We start from the raw sequence: 10,577 nt of genomic DNA, 5'->3' as shown, positions 1-10,577 counted from the left end.
ACCTAATTAGTGTCATCTGCTGGTTCATGAAGTCAACAACATTCAATAAAAGGTGACTGACATTACAGGTCACCTAAGGCTCGATCTGTAATAAAGCTGAATAATGACTATAAAATAAATAATTTACCTTCAAGTATCATTAACTGCCAATAGCCAATCGGATGGTTCCTAATGCTTCAAGCTGATCTTCCCCAGCTTCCTAAATAATGAAGTTTTCATAGAACACATTCCACATTCTCATCTGAAATGCACAATCAACTTGACAAGTTTAATGTTGCCAAACGAATCATGGTGTGCAATATCAATTATGAAACATGAAGTGTGCAGCAACCCACCAGATAAACAATAAGGACAAGGAACACCCCCATGCAAGTACCCTGGAGGCCCTCCCTTAACAAGTAACTGTAAATTATTCCTTATATCCATCTGCCACATGCCTCACAGTCTGGTTTTTGTTTTTACAGAAACGACTGAAATGTGAAGCAAAATAAAGAAGAGCTGCAAGAAGGTAAAGTGGTCACCTGTATTTTATCTCAGAACTATTCAAGGCGAGCGTAAAATAATTAAAAGACATGTAAGAAAATACAATGGAAAAATAAGAGATAAAAGTCACATACACAAAAAAATCAGTCATGCTGTTTTCATCTTCTTTTTTTTATTACAGGGTCACATTGACAAAATCATTGCAGTCATGACAATTTTAAATTCCGTTTAAGTGGGTTATTAGGGGGTGGAAGATGTGGGTTGGTCAGAGGGGAAGGTTGGGAGGCAGGAAGGAGGTTGGGGAAACTGCTCCTAACAGCAAGTACTGCCTTTGGCTGACACAGAAACCATCAGAAAGAGAATTGGCGCCCCCTACTGGAGCTTACTTTCATCTTTAGTTCACTGCGTAACAAACCAGCCGACAGTTTTGGAAAATTTAATAAAACTAATCAAACTCCATTTACCATTAGAAATAAAGGATAAGCAAGAAAATAATGAATATGCTACATTCCATAAAATATGTAAATGAAATAAAACCAAAAGTGATGGAGGAGACTTTCTTCCCTAAGATCTTGAATGTTTAATGAAAATGGTAACACTTGCATGCCTGGAGTACCACTGCTGCCATTGCTTTTTATTTACAACAAATGATTAATTAGTGGCCAATTCCACATTTTCATTGAAATCACGCTTAATTTATTATCTAAACTATTTCAAGATGCAATTCAGTGCTATCAGAAATTTAGGTTGTGGAATGATGACCTTACATCAAGATTAATGCAAGGTACTGTAATCATGGATGTCTAAAGGTTATCACCATCATGGCATTTGACCTATGACATTGAAATTCCTTGTTAATTATATGCAGTACAATCTTAAAATTACATTTAAAAAACAGTTTTGATCGTTTGGCAGTCCATCCACAGAAAAGACTCCTTCCTTCTACCTGATGCAGCTAGAGTAGGCTTCTCCACAAACCTCACAATAGTTGGCTATTTTAATAGTTCTCATAACGGTTTGATATTTCCAGCTAACTCCACCAGTTTGCTTGATGTAGTTGAACTCCTGCTTGATTTCCTTCAGCCCGACATGCATGTGTATTGTGTGGCTTTTTAACAACACCCAAGAGTGCAGTGTGGGATGCAGTCTGTGCTTGGCATTGAGTGTGTGTAGGGAGGCCAGCTGAGCTTGATGAGCTCCAGCACATTCATATAACACATTAGGTCATTTTGCTTGTGTGTTGCTTTAACATGGCAACTAGTAGGCATGCGAGCCACACATCCTCTTCTCCAGGCACATTCACAGACCAGTTTATATCGCAGCCGAGCCTGGGTTTGCCCCAGCACCCTAATGCTGTCTGTGGAGGTGGGTTTCCATCTTAGAGCTGCTCCTTCAAGGTTGATTTTTCAAGTTTTTGAGAAGCAGAGTGTTTATGAACAGCAGAAGATGTAGCTAAGCTGGAGTAAATGTGTTCACAAACCCAAAGCACATTTTACTTCAAAAAGAGTACAATTCACTACTTTCCAAATCAATATTTGAAACACCCACATTCTGAAACTATGGTGGATATGAATGTGAACCAATGTTGCTTTCCCTCCTTAACAAAAGGGCAAATGTCGGTGTATCTGTGTACTTGGGAGTTTGTCTGGTTGCTATATCTCTGTTATTCCAACAGGTGATAGATCACAAACATTTCTACTAATAAAATGCATTGCATGTGTAATTCCAACAGGTGGCACATCACAATTAACACTGCTTTTACAAATCCCATAGTGTTTCCCCCGAAAATAAGACCTACTCCAAAAATAAGCCCTAGCATGATTTTCAGGCTACTCCGTAATATAAGCCCTACCCCAAAAATAAGCCCTAGTCAAGATCGTCAGCTGAAAAGTAAGGCGCCAAAGGCCAGGTTTATACTTCACGAGATGCGACATGTGTGCCCGAAACATCTGTTAAATTCCGAGGACACCTTGCCACAATATCTCTGAAAAAGATGTTTAATGATTACACCCATCAATTCGAGGATGCTCCCATTCCATCGGCGCAACACAGAAACCAAATCCCTGGATGAGGCATCAGCTCATTGCAAGGTGAACACAAGCAGACTCATACACTTGCCGTCATTGTAGCTTCATCAAATCCCCATACCTTCATGTCTTTGGATGGAAAACTGAGCACACTGTGGAAACATGCAAACTCCAGGCAGGGAACACAAGGGACGTTACTCCCTGTGAGACAGTAGCGCTACTGCTCTGCAACCGTGCCATCCCATATGTGTAACAATTACCAGTATTCATTATTCAAACAAAGTAAACAATTTATCTGTAAAATGTAACAAGTATTTTAATGCATTTCATCATGAAAGTGATATCAAGTATAAATCTAAGAATTCTAAATGTGCAGAGAGCAGGAATATCATAAATGTAATGTGCTCTGTGGGGCGATGCTGCTGTCAGTTCAGGAGGAATCCTTAGAAGCGCATAGCGATTTAATAACTTGGTTGGTTTTAAGATGATGTTCATGACAGTCTGCTTTAATGATAAAGTAAACTACAAGGTTAAAGCCGAAATTTTTCACTTTAATCACAAAATAGACATTTTCATTATGTCCTTATTTTTTTTCTCTGTGGCTCAAATAAGCTGTTGCACATTCTGATGGTACAAGGTGCAAAAAAAAAAAAAGACGTCACAGAAGATGGTATGTGAGACTTTTAAAATGTATTGTGTCATTACTTTGGGGAATATGCGACTCTTGAATATAAAAGCATCACGAATGCATTTGTATGTCGCCATTTTGCTTCACCATATCAAACCATTCATCAAATGCACAACGATCCTTCCTCAAACAACTTTGCAGGTACAGAACACATTTTGTTGAACATATTTATTCTCAAAAGCTAATTACTGCAGTGATCTGCTGGTGTTCACCTTTGACTTAAAGATTTTTGACTTTGATATACCCTCTCATTTTTATTCTCGATTTCAAGGTTTCAACCTCTTTTTTTGCCTTTGTACTATGTGTTATTTTCTGATTCTGCTAAAAATGTTTTGCTGGTGTCTCTAGCAAAACACAAATGTGCTGCTATGTGGACCTACTGAGGCCACAACTGTGCATCCTCAATGGATTGAAATGAATGCCACAAAAAAGTTGCATAGCAGTGTATCTTTCTGTTCCACCAAAAGTTAAAGATTTTCAGATTAAGACTTCATCACGTTTATCCCTCAAAGAAATCTCTCTGGACAAAGAAAAAATGTAACAGTTTTAGAGAGACAGAGTCTGAATTACTAGCATATGTATGTTGCTAATGTCCTTGTCTGCTGATGCGCTATTGTTTGCAGAATGACTGAACTTGTGGTTCAGTAAGAGCTTTAGTGTGCCCAGCAATGGACTGGGATCCTGTCTGGGGCCTTTTCCTACTTTGCATATGTTGCTGCTGCTGCTTTGAGCATATTATGTATAATGCATTTACATATTCAGTAAAGGGCCCATATACTGTACTTGATCTTTATATTGCCTAGCTGACATTTCCCCAATAATATTTCATACTCCATTCTGTTTGAACTTATATGTCTAATATGGAAACTGGTATGCAGTAAATAATGCTCTTCAATTAACTGCCACAACAGGAGCCAATGACACTGCTGCCGAATGCTCCAAAATGCAGCTGTCTGACTTGTTGAGATTTTAATATAAACCTCAACCATTGCATTTATTAAATACTACTGATTCATCTTACTTAAGTGAAACCAAGTGTTGGAATTACCTGTTTATTTCCTTAACTACTTTTATATAGTTATTAAATTGCACAAAACCCTAAAGTAATTAAACCCAGTTCTTGCTGACCACCCATGTTTGAATGGCAGACAGTGTGAAAGAAATTAGAGAAAAGAAAAAATCTTAAACAGTAATCTTAAAAAAAACCCCATCCATTTCCACAACCAGTGATCTGTGATAGAAAGTTTCTAGACAGGCGTGATAAAGTCAGAAAAACAAAAACATTAATTTGCTCAAAGTAATAAATCGGTTGGGATGAAAGCCTTGTGGTACAGTGGTACTGCAGGACAAAGTTTAGGAAAACAAATTGTACATTAATATAAAACTGCCAGATATACATTAAAGAACAGTCACCAAGTTTATCAGATGTAAACTAACAGGAAAAGAAAGTTAATCATTTCCATTTGTGCAATGTCTATTAAAATGATGTCAGCATTTTCAATTGAAGCTCCAACTGACAACATCAACAAAAAATGATAAACAAAACAAAAACAAAAAAACAAACAAAAAACAAACACCACCTTACTAGGAAAAAAACAAAGCAGCAGCCGACTTTCACAATGCCTATATTAGTGCAGAGGCGGAAGCCCATAATTCACAGTGTAATTCTTTTTCTTTCTTATTTTTTATTTTACTCTTAACCGTAATTTTCAATAAAGTTAAGAAAAGATACTATGCAATAAAAGTACACCATTAGAACAAATAATTTACAGAACTGGTATAATTTTCCAGATAAGTTTTTTTTTCTTTACATAAAGTATTAATTTTCAATTTTTGATTTGTTAAAGTTGTATTTTTCAAATATTGGTTGGTCTTCTGTAGGCAGTATTAATTCTTCTGCTTTGCATTATAAAGAAAAATGTTATGAAATCTAACAGGAATTACTGAATTATTATTATTGCATCAAACTATTCCAATAGTGGGTACTACAACATAGCCTATTCAATTTTTGGGGAAAAAAAAAACACAGCAACAACTATGAGGAAATAATTTAAAATAGCAGAACAGACCCATCTAAAGTCAATCAAAGTTGCTTTAATTAAATGTAAAATGTGACTTCTTGCTATTTTTACTTTGGGTTCAGACATGCAGTATCATTTATTCTGTGACTACAATTCCAATAACAATTTTTTATGAAGTAAATCATTCCACATGAGACTGTGATAAACTGGCAGAAGCATGGTAAAGTTAAACTAAAATATGTTTACATCTAAAGTCACTAGGTTTACCATATCACAGAAGAATGATTAAGAAATAGGTGGGAGGGATTATAATGCATGAAATCTCTACATTTGGTCCAAACAATATGAGCAGTAATCCTTCAAAATAAATCTCCCTTTCATGGTGTGCTAGTTTCCCAAGGTTTTTGCCATTTTTAGAATTTTTTTTAACTGTTAATTGAACTCCACATTTCACATTATGAATGACTACAGTTCATCAAGCACTGTATTGCTCAATTGTATTTTGGATTTTTTGGAATTAAGAAAAGGTCATACGAGACCAAATCAGGTGCATAGGCTATGTTTGATATTAGAGAAATTTTGTTTTAAAGAAGAGAATGGAATGTGCAGGAGCACTCAAATGACGCAGAGGCCAAACACCTTTTCCAATCATTGAAGGAAACTCCGTCTAGGTATTCTCCCTATATTGAACAAGAAACATTTTGTAAAACATACGGCCGACTGTGTGACCGTTTTTGCAACTAATTAGGCTGTGAATATCAAAAACGCATCATTTTTGATGAAAACTTTTTTCCCTTTTTTGAATACACCGAGATTGGTGACTTCTACTGGAACAACTTTGTCTCAGGGAAGGTGGAAACATCAGTCCTCGTTTTAAACATCTGCCTAGTATGGCATTCTACCTCAAAAGTACCTATAAAAATCCTTGAGCTTTTTGATCATACTTCATATGATATGTAGACAGTAGTAGTGAAAAGCCTGAAAAAAATCTAATCTAAACAAAAGCACTGCACTCTAGACATGCTGGAATGTAAAAGTATCTGAAAAGTACCTGTCGGTTGTATAGTGCAGCAGAATTAGAAATGGAGAACCTTTAGTACTATTTAAGTAATTTATTTAGAAACCTGTTCTTTTATGATATGAGGATGAAGAAACTGGAATTAACCAATGTGCATAATAAGAGGAGCAGATGAAATAATACTTAAATAGGGGACACTTCATAAACTAAAGGTATATATTATATATATATATAACTAACAGAAAAAGAGAGAGCTAGCAGCACTCAGGATACACAGCTCTGCTGTTACAAATAATTTACTGAGCGAAAACCTGACTTTTAAGTTTATCATCGTAAAAATGGCGCTAATATGTTATGTATCACTGTTTAATCTGCACAATGTGCGTTACCAGGGAATACAGAGAAACTGCAAAGTGAGACAAGAAATTGTTCAAAGAACATAGATGAAATTACATACTCTTAAGAGACATAGTATACAACATCAGCTGATTACTCTGTATTCATATTATAAATTAATCTACATTCACTAATTTTGATCATTTCAAAATCTCTTTAATTATTTTTAGCTACAATACATAATTCTTTTAACCCATACTTGGCATGATTAATCTGCACAGCTGTGTTATGGGTCTGTAATGCCCGGATTTGATATACACAAAGACAAATGCTCTCTCTGCTGCCTATGGAAGTGCCACCACATCCACGTGTTTATGTTCATTTTTCACATGATTAAATTCCTGAAACTGTAAAGATGACTTTCAATATGGTCTAAATCTGTGCTGCTGCATAGTTTAAAAAAATAGTTTTAAAAGCCTTAGAACAGTTTCTGTAGCTACTGTACATTGTTAGTTTGCTATGAGAGAGCATTAAAGTAGCCACCTGCTAAGACTGACGGAAATGAAAATACAGCTGGTAATTTAACTTACATTTTTAATCTAGAAAGATAAATAAACCAACTTTTTGAGGTGAACACCTCAGGCATGGCTACTAATAAATAAATAAAATAAACACCTGACTACAGACTATTATGCAGAGTATATCTGCAAGATTCACACATACACACATATACTATGTGTGTGTTTTTTGGGCCCCTTTAATAAAACGTACCATTCACTAAGCCATCCCATTTCATAATTTTGAGAAAGGCTCTAATAAATGATCTAGACTTAGTTTTAAGTGGACATGTGGTGCAGGACTCAAATACCTACTATTTTAAATTCTTAAGTGATTTTTGGTGTAATTAAAACCAGGTTCACATTTTATACATTATTTTTTTTTCTCTTAGATTATTTGGTTGTCTTTTTGTTGCACACTCATTACACCAAGAGCAAAGAAAAGAACATTTCACACTTAAAAAAAAAGTCTTAGCATGATAGTGCTTTTTATAAACTAAACCTATCAGGCAAGTAAAGAAGCAACCAATAGCTGGCACACTAATCTTTGGAAAACGGGGACTGTGTGCACATCTGAAAAACAACTAAGTGTAAGGCAAAAGGAATGGAGAAACAAAAATTTACTAACAGATGTCATGCTGTCAGGACATCTTCATACCTCACAGTCTGTGAGTTATTTTTTTAAATCTCATCATAAAGTAGCTCACATACTTGCATACACTACGAGCGTCACCCAACGAGAAATCTACCAGGCAATGCAGAAAAATAAAACCTACTAAATTCTTACATATACACTGCCAGCACATTTTGCCTGGCTCTGGGAAAAATAATTCAGTTATACAACCCATAAAAGAGATATTTTTGGTCCACTTCCAGTAGGTTTTAGCCAAAAAGCTGATACTTCCTGGAAAAGCTGGTACATGCACATATACATATGCAAAAACATGTTTGGGCATTATGACAAATGTTTATTTGTCCCTCTTGAGTCTTTGTGCCCTTTTGATTACTTATTATCAATGAATTCTCTCACTTCATTCTACACCCTGAGCTTCATTTTAAACTGGCTCATTTTGACTACCCACAAATCATCTTTACCAGATTGCATGCTATGGGTATCTGACATTCTGTGGTTAACTGCTCAGTTCACTATTAACAGTAATAACAACCACCATGTGCTCAGTTTGCCATGTGTGCTAAAAGGCCATCCAGTCAGATGCTTCTCTTAACAGCCTAAAACTGTTCATTGCAAACACTCTTTCCCATTTTTTCAACTTAAAAATTATACTTAATCCAAAATGATAAAAGTCACTAAAAGAATACAGCACTGTCACTAACAAGGTACACTAAACACAACAAGGTTTATCACTTACTTTCCATCAGATTTTTTAATAAACATGCAAATTGGTATGTTACACCATTCAAGAAAAAAAATCAGATTAAAAAAAAAAAAATAAGTGCTTGGCTTTACTTCACATAACCCTTTATGAGAGAAGACAAAATGAACTTTCAAAAAAGTACGCAAGGGTAAAAAAATAATTTTCCAAGCATGGGAAAAAGAAAATTTTGAAAAAGTGGAGAAATATTAAAGGGGAAGGGAAGTAACTTTTTCACAAAATAAATTCAGTCCCATTAATGTCTGACTAACCCATTAGCACACCCTTGACCACAACTATATTCTCTCACCAGGAGAGATGACAATGCATTTTTTTTCTTTCAAATCTTCCTCAATTGTTCAGTTGAATTTCTTCATTAGAGGGTCTGTTTCTTCTTCATCTTGATCTTCTGGGCTGAAGTCTGTACAAAATCCATTAGCAACTGAAGCTGATGGAGTCTCTGCACAACTTTCAAACCCTGCCTGGTCTGGATAGATGTACTCCTCTGCAAAGCCAGGATGGTGCTCTGCAAAGCTATTGAAATCATCTGCAAAGTGTGAACACAAGAGAGAAATTAAAAAATTACCAACATGATCTCCAGATGGCAAAGCAAGCATCATATCCATTAGTGTCCTACAGAACATACCACTGGATTCAATAATCAGGTACGTTAATGAAGAATAATGTCTTTAAATATTAATTACTGTCTGTACAGAGTAATGATGATGATGGGAAAAAGGATAAAAAACACTGGCTTGGAGGTCATTAAGTCTTCCCTATATTCTCAATATTACTCTTAATAGTGTAAAATCTGTGCTCCATGACCCTTCATAATGTCTGGCACAAAGACACATTTGCCCATGATTTCCCCCTCTGCTCCACAGTTTAAAATTACAAATCAAATAATTCAGACATGATTAAAGTGCACACTGCAGACTTTCATTTAAAGGTATCGCCATACATTTCAGTCACAGTGGGTAGAAATGATATCATCATCATGTTTGGCAATTGGCATAACATACACAAATAAACACAAAGCAGATGTCTGTTAACAACATGAACAACACCACCATTTATTTATAGGGCACATTTTTATACAAATTATGTAGCTCAAAGTGCTTTAAGATTAAGAAAGAAAAATATAAAAATAAGATTTGGTAATACTAAGTAACAAAGAATAAAGTAAGGTCCAGTGGCCAGGAGGAAAGAAAAAACAAAAGAAAAAAACTAAATTTGCAGGGGTTAATAGAATTTATTTAGCAAATTCTGTTGATATTTTTACTCTCAATCTCATTCATATGAAATATTTTTTTCTACAATACAAAGTCATAATGCTACAACTTTCTCTGTAGCATGCATAAAGTAATGAGAGACCAGAAATTTTTTTTTTTTTTTACAAATTACACTTTTATTTGAAATATTAAAAGAAGATAAAGTATTCAGGAAAACTAGATCTGCTGTGAAACAGACATGTTTCAGGATTGTATTAGGAGTGGTTTATCTGTTTATGAGGTAGAATATTAAAATAAGTCTGACAAGCCTTTTCAACCCTACAAAGCTCATCAATGTTAACTGTGTAATTATTCAAAAATAACATCAATTTGAGTTTTGAAAGTCCCTAAAGTCCTACTGTCTACCACTCTACTTGATAATTTATCCCATGTGTCTGTATTTCACCATGTGACAAAAAAACTTCTTTAACTTTTGTGAAAAATCTGACAAATTTCTATCTGTATTCTTGTGTTGTTGATGAATAACATCATTTAAAGTAACAACTAGGATCCATGATACTAATTCTTTTTTATAACAAAAAATTTTATTCATGTCACCACTTATATGCTGTTTGCTTAAACCATGGATGGCTTCTTAAACAATAGGGCTGCCACTCTTGAGTCCAGAGTTATAGTTGTATTTAATGGCAATGGGTCGTGGCTTGTTTAAAAAAGGGGTTGATTAAGTAATTGGCAATGCTCTAACAATCATCAATAACACTCCAACAGAGGCCAAAACCACTGCTTCACCACCAAGATCATCCACAATTCTACAAAGGGGATTCTCTCACAATTGTCCATGA

General features: G+C 35.1%; 1 protein-coding gene across 1 annotated transcript in view; it reads right to left on the bottom strand.

Moving 5' to 3' along the window:
- Window positions 1–5,398: 5,398 nt before the first annotated feature.
- The window catches only part of LOC120516105 (lysophosphatidylcholine acyltransferase 1), a 167,036-nt gene continuing 161,857 nt past the window's right edge, over window positions 5,399–10,577 (bottom strand). Inside the window, exon 14 of the mRNA XM_039737568.1 lies at window positions 5,399–9,050. Coding sequence (XP_039593502.1) covers window positions 8,863–9,050 — 188 coding nt within the window. The 3' untranslated portion in view covers window positions 5,399–8,862. The remainder of the gene's footprint in view (window positions 9,051–10,577) is intronic.

This window comes from Polypterus senegalus, chromosome 15, assembly GCF_016835505.1.
Source record: "Polypterus senegalus isolate Bchr_013 chromosome 15, ASM1683550v1, whole genome shotgun sequence".
Taxonomy (NCBI): domain Eukaryota; kingdom Metazoa; phylum Chordata; class Cladistia; order Polypteriformes; family Polypteridae; genus Polypterus; species Polypterus senegalus.
The sequence above is the reverse complement of the archived record's forward strand: the minus strand, read 5'-3'. Positions and strand labels throughout refer to the sequence as shown.